General features: G+C 46.3%; 1 protein-coding gene across 1 annotated transcript; it reads right to left on the bottom strand.

Moving 5' to 3' along the window:
• Window positions 1-917: 917 nt before the first annotated feature.
• On the bottom strand, window positions 918-14,988 carry Taf12 (TATA-box binding protein associated factor 12). The gene is made up of 6 exons (XM_036178921.1): window positions 14,889-14,988; window positions 7,238-7,489; window positions 4,844-4,921; window positions 4,053-4,167; window positions 2,282-2,370; window positions 918-1,570 (listed from the first exon to the last, which is right to left on the bottom strand). The coding sequence occupies exons 2-6, from the start codon at window positions 7,403-7,405 to the stop codon at window positions 1,535-1,537; spliced, it is 486 nt and encodes a 161-aa protein (XP_036034814.1). The 5' UTR covers window positions 7,406-7,489; window positions 14,889-14,988; the 3' UTR covers window positions 918-1,534.
• Window positions 14,989-16,319: the final 1,331 nt, after the last annotated feature.

The raw sequence follows: 16,319 nt of genomic DNA, 5'->3' as shown, positions 1-16,319 counted from the left end.
TGACATCTTGTGAGTACCTCACTTGCGTCCATTGTACTTCCCCAATTCCCTTGTCCCTTTCTGTCCCCGACAGAGGTCTCAAAAGTCACTCCAGATTCCTTGGTTGCTGGAGTCAGTGACTAGTTCCTATAGGACTCAGTGGGAACCTTCTGTGTTTGATATCACTGACAGAACATCCTTTGAGAGCATCTCCCGGGGGCAGCAGGCTCTGGAGAAAGGTAAAACCCTCCAAGGTCCTCCTCCTGGTGCTAGGCCACAGGCCGAGCTCTGTGTCAGGTGTGATCAGTGAAGAAGCTGGCTGTCCTCTTGCAGACTTTCCAGGCTGAAACCTCAGCCAAGACCAACAGCAACACCAGCATGGCCTTCGAGCTGCACACCCAAGAGATCTACAAACTCTGTCCCATCTTGGACCAAGCCTCAGGAGGAAGAGGACCAAAGCAGGGACCCAGGCCGATGTGCCTGTGTTGTGGCCTCTGGGCAGAAGGGCAGCCACCCTCCCCAGAGCCCATGGACCCTTTGCAATCCACAAGGACTGTGCTGGGCATGGGTCAGGATGATGCCTTGAAGAACACTCTGGTCTAGACAGGGCCTGCTTTCCTCTGATGACAGAATCCCAGCAACAAGACTTTCCCCAAAGCTATTTACATGCTTCCTCAGTGCCAAGGATGAATATGATCTTCCATGGAGTTCCAGAAGAGGTCCAAAAGGGCTCTAGAAAGCCAGGTGTGATGATGCACACCTGTAATCTCAGCACACTGAGAGGTGGAGGCAGGAGGGCAAGTTCAAGGATAGCCTCAGCAATATATCAAAGTTTGAAGCCAGCCTGGGCTACACAAGAGCCTGCCTCAATACACCAAAAAAAAAAAAAAAAAAAAAAGAGAAAAGAAAAAAAAAAGTCCAGGGACGACACTGGCATGATCAGAACCTGAATGCCGTTTATTTGGGGCTAGTCCACCCTGTCCTGTGGCAGAGAGACTGAACTAGCTCCTACTGCTGGTTCCTTCCTCTGGAGTCAACTGAAAACCCGGTTGAACTGCACAGAAGGAGCCTGTGCTGCCATCTGCTGACGGCAGCGCTCCACCTTGCTGGTCCTCACTGGCATCTCAAAGGCTCTCAGCTAGGCACCCTGTGTCTCAATTAAAAGTTCTTTATTCTGGAAAAGCAAATCAAGTTCATATTCATATAAACACTGACATTACAAAGTACAGGGACAGGGGAGAAGGTGACAAACCCTCTACAAACCTGCTAACACTGGCTCACCCACATGCCCACACCACTCTGCCTACAGTCAGTCTATAAGATAAACCACAGGAAAGCCTCCTCCTTTGAGACGGCAGGGAAGGGACCAGAAGTTGGGGTAGGAGGCTTTATTCTTTTGGCAGATCTTCTCAGTCATTATAGATATTGCTGCACTGTTAATAAAAAATATATGCTTCTCTGTAAAGCATTAAAAAAAAATCCAAGGATGAGATGGCTGAGGTCTCAGCTCAAGTATCTCCAAATACATGTCGTCCATTCCCTGACTGTCCCTGTGTTATTTCTTGGTTGTTTTCCGGATCAATGCCATTCTCTGAAAGGAGAGAGAAATAACAGTTAATAGGCTCTGAGTCAAGAGCTTTCTGGATATTCATAGACTGCTCGCAAGTAGCATGGTCTGCATCACAGGAGCAGCATGCCAGGTCAAGACAGTCACAGAGGCCACTGGGACCATTTCTCAGACGGAGAGACTGCACTGGAATAAGGTGAATTCTGTAGACCTGGCTGGCACGGAACTCAGAGATCTGTCTGACTCCATAGGGCTGAGATTACAGGCATGCACAGCCATAAAAATCAGGGCAGCCAGTTAGATTACAACAGAGAGGACACCAGGCTTGTCAAGAGGAGGTCAGTGCCCCTGTTGGACTAAATTTCTCTATCAGAAATTATGTCAAGAAGGGCAGCGGACAGCTGCTAACACGGGACACGACCCAGAATGCACAAGCCTGCCATACTTCTTTCTCTGACCTGGTGGTGTATGGTATTCAAACTGGCTTTCACCAAGGTGTGGGAGCAGGTGGGCATGCCCATAGAAGCCCTGGAAACCTGTCAGGGCTGAGAGGAAAACTGAAAGCCCCCATGTAGCAGCCCAGCACCAGGGAGCTGTCACTGTGCTGCCTCTGACCACTGGTGCAGTGAAGTCGACTGCACAGGGGACTGAGACTCCTGGACCACAGCTGTATGGACCCCTCCCAGGGGCAGTTCTAGGCTGGCTAACCAGCCCTGGCTGTCCCGGGTTCCTCACCTGTTTGTGAGCTTCTGTGGTGCAAGCTTTTTTGTAGGGTCGGATTTCCTCAGAGCCAAATCCTGGGATCCACATGTTCCACTGGCGCTCTGCAAGGAAGACAGGAGCAGAGCTGAGGCTCCAGCTAGAAGGCAGTGCGGCTGCAGGCAAGGGTACAGGCAGCCCTGGGCACCCACTGTGCAGCACATAGCTTCTGCAAGGGTTCCTTACCGGGGGCCTAGTGCACACTGGGCAAACACTCTACCACTGAGCTATAGCCCCCAAGTCCTTGAACCCTTTTAATGTTCATTTTTACATTTTTATTTATTAAGATTTATTTATTTATGTGCATTAGTGTTTTGCCTGCGTGTATGTATGTGTATCATGTACAAGCTTGTGTACAAGGAGGCCAGAAGGGGGTGCTGGAGTTGAAGATGGTTAGGAGCCGCCACGTAGGCTCCGGGAACCCAATCGGAGTCCTCAGGAACAGTGTCTAGTGCTCAGCCATCTCTCTATCACCTGTTTTTATTTTTATTTATTTTGAGGCAAAGTTTGATATGCACCCTAGACCAGAACTGAACTCACAGCCTCTGCCTCCCAGTGCTGGGATTAAAGGTGTGCGCCACCATCGCCTTGCCCTGTGCTAGCCTCGTAAGTGCTGGAATTATGGGCCCAAGACACCACACTGCTACTGGTTATCTTACTCCTGATGTTTTTACATTTTTTTACTACATTTTTATCTATTTTACTTTGAGTCAGGCATGGGTATACATGGTTTTAGTGCATGCCTGTAACCTCTGCCCTATGGAGTCAGACAGGAGGCAGGCTGGGGCTTGCTGACTCCAGCCTTGCTAGAAAAGAGTCCCAAGTCCAGTGACAGATGGTCTCCGAAGAAGGTGAAGAGGACACCAGATGTCCTCTGGCCCCCAGGTACACCTGTACACACACACACATACACATACAACTTCAGTTTTATGTGGGTGCTGGGGACCCAGATCAGGTCATCATTCATCCATAGCAAGTGCTCCTAACCACTGAGTCTTCTCGGGTTGGGGATTTAGCTCAGTGGTAGAGCGCTTGCCTAGCAAGAGCAAGGCCCTGGGTTCGGTCCTCAGCTAAAAAAACAAAACAAAAACCAAAACCAAAACCAAAACCAAAACCATAAAAAAACCACTGAGTTTTCTCCTTGGGCCCCAAACAAAAATTTAGTGACTTTATCATTATATATGTGTGTGTGTGTGTGTGTGTGTGTGTGTGTGTGTGTGTGTGTATTTTTTTTTTTTTTTTTGCTTTTTTGAGACAGGGTTTCTCTGTTGTAGCTTTGGTGCCTGTCCTGGATCTTGCTATGTAGACCAGCCTGGCCTTGAACTCAGAGATCTGCCTGGCACTGCCTCCTGAGTGCTGGGATTACAGGCGTGTGCCACCACCGCCTAGCATCATTATGTTACATTTAATGCATATAAATATTATATGACCAACTCATGTTTAGTTGTAGAATGTGCTATTTTTTCCAGTTTATGAATATAATATATAATTCTCAATTACCTGCAAAGAAGATATTTTGATCATCACTTTATGAATAGGGAGACAGACTCTCAGAAACCAAACAGAAAGGATAAAGTGGTCCAGAGGCATCCCCTACCACAAAGGCTTCCTCTCCTATATTAGGCCCTGCTTCTGAACGGTAAATCCTAGGCCCAAAGGTCTGATCCAAGCATGAGGGTTTCTCTGACATCTGCCCCGACAGTCCTCACAGACTGGAGATACTTCAAGGAGAAATGAGACCACACACCTAGATGCAGCTGGACGTCTTTCACCTCTAGGGTGCTGGACTTGCGATGCCGAGCAAGCTGGCAGGCTGCTGTCACCACACTCTCGATGAAATCATCGGCGATCTGCAGCAGCATCTGCAGAGGGAGAGTGAGGGGAGTAACCATGTCACTGGCAGGGCAGGCTCCTGTTTTGGGACAACTGTGTGCTCCTGCATCACATGTTTAGTAGACAGGGTTTCTCTATGTAGCCCTGGCTGTCCTGGATCTCGCTCTGTAGATCAGGCTGGCCTCGAACTCACGGATATCTGCCTGCCTCTACCTCCGAAGTGCTAGGATTAAAGGTGTGCACCACCACCACCCAGCTTTGTCCCTAATCTTTTAAAGGAAGATACTGAGACTGAGACCAACCTGCTCATGGCTGTGCATCCAGATAGCAGGAGAGACAGGATTCAGCCTTTAGGGTGAAGTTCTAATCCAGAAGTCTTTTTATCTATTACTTAAAACTGCGCGCTATCCTGCTCTCCCGCTCTCCCACTCTCCCTCTCTCTCTCTCTGTCTCCTCTCTCTATTATGTATGGATGTTTTGCCTGCATGTACATCTGTGCCTGGTGCCTGTGGAGGCTAGAAGGTGTCAGATCGCCTCAAGCTAGAGTTACAGACAGTGTGAGCTTCCATGTGGACGCTGGGAAGTAAACCCGAGTCCTCTGGAAAAGCCACCAATGCTCTTGACCACTGAGCCATCTCCCCAGTCCCCCAGACTCCACTCTTAACTGCCATGCTGTATCATCTTTGGTACCCAAATCCACCTTACCTCCTCCACATCTTCATCCAGCTGCTCATTAGGATCCACTTCCCTGACTAAGTCTTGTAATTTCTTCTTGGTCAACACCTAAAGTGGATTTGGGGAAGAGTTTTCATAAGTATTAAGGAAGCAAACCTCATTACTCACTAACAAAGACAGGATGTCAGTCAAGTTGTTGAGTTTAGTTCTAGTCCTACCTGCTGGTACAACTGCCAAGTATACTCAAGGGAAAGAGGCAGGGGCAGTTCAGAAGGGAAGAGGAGAGGAGTTTGGAGTTGAGGTAAGCATCTAATTCTTCCCTGCTCTGCAGACAGCAGTCTGCATTATCTGGTCACCATGCACTATATCCTTTGGATCTTCTTCCTCAATGCTCAAGTCATGGTTCTCCTTTCTGAGGGGACTCCCAGCCCACCCTGGTGAAAGGACCCTCTTCAGCTCTTCTGTCCTCTGTGCATCCTCTGGCACTGTGCAGATTTGGAAACCTGCCCATATCTGATTTCAAGGTCAGCCTGGGCTACAGAGTGAGTTCCAGGCAGGCTCCAAAGCTATACAGAGAAACCCTGTCTCAAAAAACAAACAAACAAAACAAAGGACCCAAGACACAATACCCAACAAATAAAGTGAAACAAATATCTGTGCTTTAGTGTCCTCCCTCCCCTTTTTGTGAGACAGAGCATCACTATGTAGACCAGGCTGTTCTGGAACTCACTATGTAGACCCGGCTGCCTCTGCCTTCCAAGTGTTGGGATTAATGGCTTCTCTTTACAGTTATTTAGGGGTGTGTGTGTGTGTGTGTGTGTGTGTGTGTGTGTGTGCGCGCGCGCAGGAAATGACAGCATACATATATGGAAGTAAGAAGGATAACTTGAGGAATTAGGATCTCTCCTTCCATCATACAGAGTTGGGGATTGAACTCAGACTGTCAAGCTTGGCAATAAGTGTCTTTACTTGCTGAGCCATCTTGCTAGCCCTCAGTTTTTTTGAGTCATGGTCCATAACTTGTTTTGCAGCAGAGGATGAGGAGTTGCTGATCTTCCTCTTACCAACTCCCAAGTGCTGGGATCGAGGGTGTGCGCCATCTTGCTCTTCTACAGTGGCCTCCATAGTCAACACAGGCTGGTGTCTGTTCAGCCAGCCCTTCCCCAAGCAGCTCAGCTAGTCCTTTCCTTGGATGTCTCCTCATCCACCCTATTCAGCCTACAAGATCCTAGGGCAAAGGGTTTTCCTTCTTTCCTATTGTGTCTTTCTTTTGGTTTTTCGAGACGGTTTCTCTGTGTAGCCCTGGCTGTCCTGTAGACGAGACTGGCCTCGAACTCACAGAACTGCCTGCCTCTGCCTCCCAGCTTTATATATCTTTTCTTGTTGCTCTGGAAGGTGGGATCAGGGTCATAGGTAAAAAGAGGGGAACAGATTTCAGAATCACTGCAGATAATGGCAGCAGTAAAATAAACTACAAGAAGGAACAACTAAACACTCGTTTTAGGAATAAGGAGTCCTATATTAGATAGATAACTCATAAAATATCTGCCATTGCCGAGTGCAGTGGCTCACTCCTGTAATCCCCACCCTTGGGAGGATGAGGCAAGAAGACTGCCCAGGACTTTAATGCTGCCTGGGGCTACATCTTTGAGTCCCAGTCACCCTGGGCTATACTAAAACACTAGCTCAACAAAATAAGACCAAAACCCCAGCCACCTGCCCTATGAAAGCTTGTTATTACATGTGTTTATATGGATACACACACACACACACACACACACACACACACAGAGCCACATATAACAGAGTAAAAATTGATACTGTAGATAACTGAATAAAAATTCTAGGCCGGGAGGTGGTTGCGCACGCCTTTAATCCCAGCACTCAGGAGGCAGAGGCAGGTGGATCTCTGTGAGTCAAGGCCAGCCTGGTCTACAGAGTGAGTTCCAGGAAAGGCGTAAAGCTACACAGAGAAACCCTGTCAAAAAAAAAAAAAAAAAAAAAAAAAAAAATTCTATTCCAGAGGGGAAAGACCTTTAATTTATTCTATTTTTATTCTATTTTTTGTTTGTTTGTTTTTTTCTTCTTCGAGACAGGGTTTCTCTGTGTAGCTTTGGCTGTCCTGGAACTCACTCTGTAGAGCAGGCTGGCTTGAAATCACAGAGATCCGCCTTGCTCTGCCTCCTGGGTGCTGGGATTAAACTCATGGGTTACCCACCACTGCCCTGGAAAGATCTTTTTCAGCAGAGAGAAAAAGCACCTGTTATGTCCACTCCCATACACATTACATATGTCCCATACATATTACATATGTCCCATACACATTACATATGTCCCATACACATTACATATGTCCCATACACATTACATATGTCCCATACATACTACAGGTCCAAATGAGAGAGAAGGAAAGCTAAGAGGTACCTGATTGTTTTCAGGGCTAAGACGACCGCCTGTCCCAGGAGTGCCTGGTATCTTTACCACAGTGGTGCTATTGGCCATGGAGCCTTGTGGAGGGGTGCTGGCTGGCTCTGGTTTTATAGATGAGAAATTGGAGAGGTTGATTAGGGCTGAGGGGCCAAACTGGTTCATAATCTGCCGAGCTTTGGACTTCAGCTCATAGAGCTTATCAAGATCCTGCTTCTTTTTGGAGCTGTGAGGACCAAGGCCAATCAACTGGAGAGGGAAACAGAGACAGAATTACTCCAGGACATCTGCAGTAATGGTGTGTTTTAACAGATCTGTCACTGAGTCTTCAGTGCAGCTGGGAGGGCGGATTACTTGATTTTGACATTAAAATGGAAGGACTGAAGAACGTTCATTGCTCTTACTTGGTTTTAGAAACCATCTTGTCTCCAAAATCGAAATGAAATACTTCACAAAATTGAAATAAGGAAAAAAGTAAATGAAACAAGCAATCTTATTTACAAAAATAAGCTAGAATAAGCAAGACATTTTTGAGGAATTCATACAAGCAGACACAATATTAAGTACTTACATGCATCATTTTTTAAAGTATGAAATAATGTTAAATTCTAATAAACAGCACAATCACATATTTAAAGCTCAGTCACAAAGCTTAAGAAAACGATTAGTTCATTTTCAAAACATGTGGAAGCATTTCAAAACATGCTTTAATCCAAGGTAGGGCTCTGCCGAATAAACACAACTTTTAGCAACTGTTAAATGCTCTGCTTTACCATAAAAAACTTTTTTCCCTTTGGTTTTAGCAATCTCCAAGACATGCTGAGACTGTCATCTAAAGCAGCTGCAGCTCCTAAATCTCAGAGCCATGGGGCTGACTCTGTGAACATTGGCTGTGGTGTCAAGACCAGAAGCACATTCACCAAGTTCTGCCTGCAGTGGCCTCAGTTTACTTACTGCTATCTGAGTGTCTAGATCTTTAATGACATCAGCAACAGCTGTAAGCCCGGAGTAATGAGAGGCAGCCATTTTCAAAAGCTACCTGTAAATAAATAACTAGCATCAAGTACCACCCCCAGCTACAGAAATATTCCAGTTGTGTGCTATGGGGCAACTTCATCAACCAGAATCCAGCTGAAGACTCAGTGCTAGAGTTTGCCTAGCATGTGTGAGGCCCTGGGCTTCGTACTACATCAGTACAGTACTGTAAAGTCAGGGTGGCACACTAGGTGGTGGTGATCCATGCCTTTAATCTCAGCACTTGGGTGGCAGAGGCAGATGGATCTCTGTGAGTTTGAGGATAGCCTACAAAGTGAGTTCCAGGACAGCCAGAGCTGCTATACAGAGAAACTGTCTCCAAAAAGCAAAACAAAATAAACAAAAAAAGAAAGAAAAGAAAATTCTGCCTCTCCTGTTCTCTACCTCTACTCATCCCACAAGCAAATGTACTCTAAATATGTGTGCAGCTGGGCGGTGGTAGAACTCCCTCTATTGACCAGGATGTACTGACCAGGCTACAGAGATCCAGGTGCTAGCATTAAAGGTGTGCTCCATCATACCCAGTAGCAAAAATCAGTATATTAAAGTTTTGTCCATCTTGGTATTAACTCAATATGCTACCCATGTAGTACAACCATTATCTTTTTATTTTTGGTTATTGTTCTTTGTTTTTAGATAGGGTCTCATTATGTACCCAGGTTGCCCTGGAATTTACTATGGGACAACTGAATTCATGGACCATCTGCCTGCTTTAGACTCCCCAATGCTGGCATTACCAGCCAGCACCACCAGACCAAGCTCTTCTCTGAGATGAGTCTTGTTACAGACCCTTGGTTAGCTCAGCACTTGCTAGTAGTCTAAATTGGCTTTGAATTTGGGGTGATTCTCCTGCCTCACCCCTCCCCACTCCAAGTGCTGAGATTACAGATATGGACCACCATGCCTGTGTGGTATTATATTGTGCACCCCAATAAAGCTTAGTTGAAAGATCAGAGAAACAGTACAAGCCAGCCACATTCTTACCTCTAGGAAATCCTCAGTCTCAAAAGAGTGAGTTCCTGTTTCCTCATGCCTTTTATACCTTTCTCTGCCCAGACATCACTTTCTAGGATTAAAGGTGTGTGCTTCCCAGTACTGGGATTAAAGTTGAGAGTCACCACTGCCTGGCCTCTATGTCTAATCTAGTGGATGGCTCTGTCCTCTGATTCCCCAGGTAACCTTTATTGGGGTACACAATATTATCACATGCCTGCCTTCTGTAATTGTTTTTATAACTACAGAGTTTTTCTATTGTATTTATTTATTTTGTTATGTTGTATCATAGTGAATATTGAGGTCTGAGGACAACTTGGAGTTCGTTCTCTCATTCACCATGTTGGTCAAACTTAAGTAAGGTTACAATTGGCAGCAAGCACTTTTTTGTTTGTTTGTTTGTTTGTTTCTGTGTAGCTTTGGAGCCTGTTCTGAAATTTGCTCTATAGACCAGGTTGGCCTCAAACTCACTGAGATTCACCTGCTTCTGCCTCCCAAATGTTGGATTAAAGGTGTGCACCACTACCGCATGCAGCAAGCACTTATCCTGAGGCATCTCACTGGCACTAATGAGGGGAGTTGTTTTTGAGGGTTTTTTATTTTTTATGTTTTGTTTGTTTTTACGGAAGAGACTGGACATTTTGCCTAGTATGTATGAGGCTATGGGTTTGATCTTCTGCACAAGGATGGACGGTTAGAGGAATACGCCTGCAATCCCAGCTACTTGGAAAACCAGGCAGTAACATCACTTGGGCCCAGCTGTTCTAGGGTAGTCTGGGCCACATTGTAAGACCCCATCTCAAGAATGAAAATAAATACCTGGGCATGAGGGTGAATGTCTGTAATTCCAGCACTTTTGAGGTAGTGGCAGGAAGAAATTCAAGGTAGTATTGAGCTACATAGTCAGGTAAAAGCTAACCTGGGCTACATGAGACAGTGTGAAAACTAAAGGACCAAGAAAATGATAAAGGAAAGAATGAATTGAAGAATGGTAACAGCACTGATGTGCCTGTAATCCAGCACACGAGAGGCAGACGCAGGCAGAGCTCTGAGTTCAAGGCCAGCCTGGTCTACAGATGGAGTTCAGGACAGCCAGAGCTGTTACACAGAAAAACCCTTTCTCAGGAGAAAAAAAAAAAAAGGGTGTGTGTGTGTGGTGGGGGGTGGTAACAGCAAATAGACTGCAGGAGTCTTGTAGGAGGCACCGTGGAAAACCCAAGTCAGGTGAGCTAGGTGCCATCCTTGACCCTGGTTCTCCATCTGTTTTAGCAGCTGAACCAGTGCAAACTCTAAAGTCCCTTCAAGCTTCAACAATGGATCCATATGTGAATATTTCAGAATGTATTATCTCCACACCTGTTTGACAGTGCAGAACACAAGGTGCTGACGTTGAGTTAGCAATGCATCGGTTGGTAGACTGCTTGCCTAGCATATGTGAGGAGGCCCTGGGTTGGATACCCAGTACCACATAGACTTGGTATCGTGGCATATGCTTGTAATTCCCAGCACTCACAGGATCAGGAATTCAGTCATCCTAGGCTACATAGAGTTTGAGGCCAGACTGGGCTAGTGACCCTGTCTCAGAAATTGTAGGGATTGTAGAGATTGTAGGGGGCTGGAGAGGTGGCTCAGTGATTCATAACCACCTAAAACTCCTAGTACCAGGGGGAATCTGACTCCTCTGGTCTCTAGAGGCACCTGCACCCAATCCCCCCTTCAAATAATTAAAAAAGAAAATAAAATTGAACTATTTTTTAAATACAGGTAAGAATGCCAACTCATCAAAAATTGTCACTAATTAAATTCTTTATTATTAAATTAACAAGCTGGGCATTATAGTGCATACCTGTAGCCCCAGCATTCTGGAAACTAAGGCAAAGAGATTGAATATTTGATTGAACTTTGAGGCTAACCTGAGTTATACAGAGATCCTATCTTAAAAAGACAACCCACGGAGTTGGGGATTTAGTTCAGTGGTAGAGCGCTTGCCTAGCAAGCAGAAGGCCCTGGGTTCGATCCTCAGCTCTGGAAAAAAAAAGGAACACCCCCACCCCCCCCCCCCCCCGTTATACTAAACAAGATGGTGATATGGGCTTGCTTTTTCTCATAATTTAGTATAAATAATTCTGATCACTTCGGAAAAGCATTTGAAAACAGTACCAGGAGATGGAGAGATGGGTGAGTGGTTAAGAGCACCTGTTGCTGCATAGAGACTCCCTGTCTCAAAAAACCGGGGTGGGGGTGAGAGGGGTAGGGCAGAGGACCCAGCTTCAGTCCCAAGCACCCGGAGTGGCTCACAACCCAGTGCCCGGGGATCCAATGACCTTTCAGAACTCTGACAGAACCTGGTACATGTATATGTAAACATATATTACGGCAGAACACTCACACCCATAAACAAACAAACATCTAGGTGTGGTGTTGTATTCCTTTACTCCCAGCATTTAGGAGGCAGAAGCAGGTGGATCTCTGAGTTAGAGGCCAGCATGGTTCAGAGTTCAGGGACAGCCAGAACTTGGAGATACCCTGTCTCAATACCCTTTCCCAATAATGAAAAATATAAGCTGGGCGGTGGTGGCGCACACTTTTAATCCCAGCACTCAGGAGGCAGAGCCAGGCGGATCTCAGTGAGTTCAATGCCAGCCTGGTCTACAAAGTGAGTTCTAGGAAAGGCGCAAAAACTACACAGAGAATCCCTGTCTCGAAAACCAAAAAAAGAAAAAAGAAATATATAAGTAAATCTTTAAAAAAAAAAAATAGTGCCAGGAGAGTTGACTTCCCAAATCCTCCCTCTGCTTTTTGTGGGTCTTTCTCTGTGGGCCTGGTGTGTCTCCTCAATGTTAATGAAAGCCTTAAACAAACAAACAAACAAACAAAATAGTACCTAAGTCCAGCAGTCAGGAGGCAGAGGAGGAAGATATATGAGTTAACCTGGTCTACAAAGTGAATTCCAGAACAGCAAGGATTAAACAGAGAAACCCTGTCTTGAAAAAAATAGTACCAGCTAAGCTACTGAGAAAATAATACCTTCAAGTATGTTAACCTAATTTTCTTTTTCTTAAAAAACAAAATAAAGAAAAACAAAAAAATAGACCCACCACTCAATGGTGGCCCACGCCATTAGTCTCAGTAACCAGGAGGCAGAGGCAATGGATCTCTGTGAGTTCCAAGACAGCCAGGGCTACACAGAGAAACCATCTCGAAAAACCAAACCAACCAACCAACAAACAAAAAAACCCAAACCTTGTTTTCCTTTATTTATTTATTTAGTGTGTGCACATGTAATCAGAGGATAATTCTGCGAGTTGGTTCTCTCCTTCTACCTTGCAGGACTCAGGGATCAGCCTTGGTGGCAATCATCTTTATATCACAACTAACTTTCTTTTGAGACACAGTCTCATGTTGACATTGAACTCCAGATCTTCCTGCCTCCACCTCCAAAACAATGGGACTGCAGGCAAGCACCATGACACCTGGCTATGTTAGCCCAAGTGTCGACAATATCTAGTGCATGCTAGCAATTAACTGGAAAGTTAATCTGATGTAGCCCTGATTTTCAAAAAATTAAATACATCTTACTCTATAAATGTTCCTTTTACTTTTTCTACCTTGAATGTCTATGCTTCTGTGAAAATACAGGAATTAGATCTTAACTACTACACTACTGAAGTATCCTTGAAGTTACAGTCTTTGACATTAAAAAGTGTTAAGAAGGAGATGAGGAAGCTGGGTATAGTGGTGCAGCCTATAACCCCAACACTCAGGGGGCAGAGGCAGGTGGATCTCTTGAATTTCAGGCCAGCCTGGTCTACATAGCAGTTTCCAGGTTAGGGGGAGCTAAATGGTTGGGGAAGGAGGAGTGAAGGAGGAGAGGGGTGCTTTCTTTCATTCAATGGCAGGCTCTGTATAACTATTTTGTTGACATGCAAACTAGACATGGAAGGAAATCCACTTAGAAAAGTTCAAGGAAGTTTTAGAGGCACATCTGGGACTAAATCACTCCTATGCCATTTAAGGCAAAGTTCTTAACCCCTTTGGACACACTTCTATGTACACTAGAGCTACCAATACTTAATGTGGAGCTGTGACAGTGAAGTGATGGAGTTCTTGCAAGTACTTCAGTTGCTGGGTGGTGGCGCACACCTTAATCCCAGCACTCAGGAGGCAGAGGCAGGCGGATTTCTGGATTTCTGTGAGTTAGGGGCCAGCCTGGTCTACAGATCGAGTTCCAGGACAGGCAGGGCTACACAGAGAAACCCTGTCTCAAAAACAAAACAAAAAGTGCTCCAGTCGAGTCGTGCCTGATTCATCTGAGGAGGGTATTATGAAGGGAAAGGGCTGGGTCCAAGGCACTCTTCTAAGAATGTTCCTGCTAAAAATACAGGCCACGCTTATTTGTGACTTTCTCAACAACTTACTGAAGAACAAGATGCATTTCACTGAAAGGTTGGCTTAAAGGTTCGCTCACTTCCTCACTTGTGACATTTACTGTATCTTATGTCGACGCCAAAATAGTAATCAAAGTATTAGAATCTGTAAAAATGCTCCTTCTGAGTCTGAGGGTAGAGATTCTAAAAGCATTTATTCAAGTAATTTGAACCAAGCATCTCTTAATTGCTGCACATATAAGAGTACTGAATAACCTAAGAATTGGCTCACCATGACCCTAATCCTTCTTTGGACACTCCTTTCCTTTAAAAGAATTCAAAGTGATCTTTTGCTGCCCTTCCATCTATGACAGTTTGCTTGCGGTACAAGCCCCCAATAGGGCTGAAAGGAATGGGGCTTAAGGCACTTATCAAGTATATAACTGAGTTCAAACTGCTTCCAACTTCACATCCAGTTTACAATAATGAAGACGAAAAAACGAAGATGTTTCATATGGGTTTTCTAGATGAGTATCTGCCACAAGAAAAGCCTAACTGCAAAAAGCCAAACAGGCAGCGCCAAGGTCTTCCCCCGAATATACCTTTTATCACTCTGGGTACAGAGAACAGATCGCTAAATCTTTTTTTCAAACCTCTTTCCCTTAGGGGCTGATTTCCCAGCCACGACCCCTTAGATCCTCCACTTTTAAGGGCTCGGGTCCTCACAGCCCTGTCCCTTCAGGAACTCTTACTCCGAAAGCCCCGATTCCGTCGTCCCAAAGTAGACCCAGTCCTCACTGCCCGTTTCTATTCCCTCCCAAAATCAAGTCTTCTCTGCTCGCTTCTGTCTCTCCGGTCCTAAGTCTCTGCTGCCCTGCTTCTGAATCCTTAGGAGCTGGGACTTTGCTGCCCCGCTTCTGTCTCTCTGGAGCCCGAGTCTTCAAACCCCGTTTCGACCCTACCCTCGCCTCCTAAAAAGTGCGGTCCTCACCATCCTGTCCCTCAAACGGCTTTCCCTCAGATGCTGCAGAACTCACACACGTCCTCGTTCCCTAAGTCTCGTTCAGAGCCCGAGTCCCCAACAGCCGCTGCTTCTGCGAGCCCGAACCCCTCAGGTCCCGTCCCAAGAGCTTGGCTCCTCACAGCCCCGTCTCTTCCACAACCTAGTTCTTCCAGCACGGACCCGCGGTGGGTCTGGGTCCTGACGCCCTCCTCCCGCTCTTCGTCCTCCACTGCCAGGGCCCAAGACTCACAGGCAGCAGCGTCTATCTCCCCATGATATGCGGAGACTGCCCCAGTGAAGCTTTCGTCTCAGCAGCCGGTCCGACTGCGCGGCCCTCCCCAAGCACTTCCGGCACCGCTCCCCGCCTCCAACCCGGAAACGCGCGGCTCTTCCGGCCGCCGGGCGCGCGCCTTGCCTCGCGCAGGCGCAGACTTCAACACGTGGTTGAGCTGTGCGGCTGGCGCTGGATTTAGCTAGCGGGTTGCTGGCGTGGGCGAGCTCAGCGTCTCCTACCTCGGCGTGAACCCCTGCACCCGATGTTTCTTTCCGACTCCTCTACCTTTCACTAGCGTGACCGGTAGTCGGCGGCCTCGGATGGCTTCAAAGTCGCCGTTTTCGGTTGGTGCTCTGGTGGTGGGACCGCAGTTCCGTGTAGACACCAGCCATGCGACTCCCAACAGGGGAGTCGGCAGCGCGAGAACTTGGGGACTAGAAAGGCAGGTTGTGCCCGTTAAATCGTAGTTTAATAACGATGAGCGAGAGCTATCTGTGAGGGACTGGTGTACGTCCCTCTTTGCAGTATGTCATGTAATCGTGGGGGAAACCTGTGTGAAATTTATACCAAGATTCTACCTAAGAGACGCAGGGTTTCTGCTTGAACTTGAGAATTCTCACGCCAAAGCCTGGACTGGTCCTGTAACAACAGTTAAGCTCCGAGCTTTGAGGGTCTTTTTAATCCATTAAATGTTTGGTGACAAATTTTGTTTGTTTGTTTTCCAAGACAGGGTTTCTCTGTGTAGCTTTTCGCCTTTCCTGGAACTCACTTGGTAGCCCAGGCTGGCCTCGAACTCAGAGATCCGCCTGCCTCTGCCTCCTGAGTGCTGGGATTAAGGCGTGCGCCGCCGCCGCCACCCCCACCCCGCAACTTTTTTTTTTTTTTTAATCCTATTACAAAAACGCTAGGCAAGTAAGCAACACGCGGTTTCAGCATCTGGCGGGGTTCTCAGTAAAATGGAGACCCCCACAAACAAATGTATAGAAGACATCTCAGAGCTATCAACATCTTCCCAGATTGGTTCCCTGTCTTTATCCTTCCGTCCTTATTTTACCAGTCTCATCCAAAGTGCTGGATGCAAGGGCTTAGTTACCATTAAGTGGCAAACTGTCTGTGGCTTCCCTTTTTTTAAAATTTACTTTGTATGTATGAGTGTTTTGTCTGCATTTATATATGTGCATTGCTAGTGCACAAAGAGTTCAGAAGAGGGTAGCTGAAGCCTTGGAATTGAATTTCTAGATGCTTTGTGAGCCACCCTGTGGCTGCTGAGATTGAATCCCCCTCTGCCGGAGTGCTCCGAACCATTAAGCCGTTTCTCCAGCCATACCCTTATTTTCCTATCATAGTCTTTAGAGTTTTGCATACCAGTTTTTGTCGTTGAATTTCTGCATTTACTAAATTTTTTTT

The sequence above is a fragment of the Onychomys torridus genome, chromosome 2, assembly GCF_903995425.1.
Source record: "Onychomys torridus chromosome 2, mOncTor1.1, whole genome shotgun sequence".
Classification (NCBI taxonomy): Eukaryota; Metazoa; Chordata; class Mammalia; order Rodentia; family Cricetidae; genus Onychomys; species Onychomys torridus.
This window is presented reverse-complemented; position numbering and strand designations above follow the sequence as displayed.

Coding starts and splice junctions, on each gene's coding strand:
- Taf12 (XM_036178921.1), bottom strand. CDS start 7,405: ATGAACCAGTTTGGCCCCTCAGCCCTAATCAACCTCTCCAATTTCTCA. Junction 4,168..4,843: donor TGGATGAAGATGTGGAGGAG/GTAAGGTGGATT, acceptor CTCCCTCTGCAG/ATGCTGCTGCAGATCGCCGA. Junction 1,571..2,281: donor CCACAGAAGCTCACAAACAG/GTGAGGAACCCG, acceptor CTCTCCTTTCAG/AGAATGGCATTGATCCGGAA.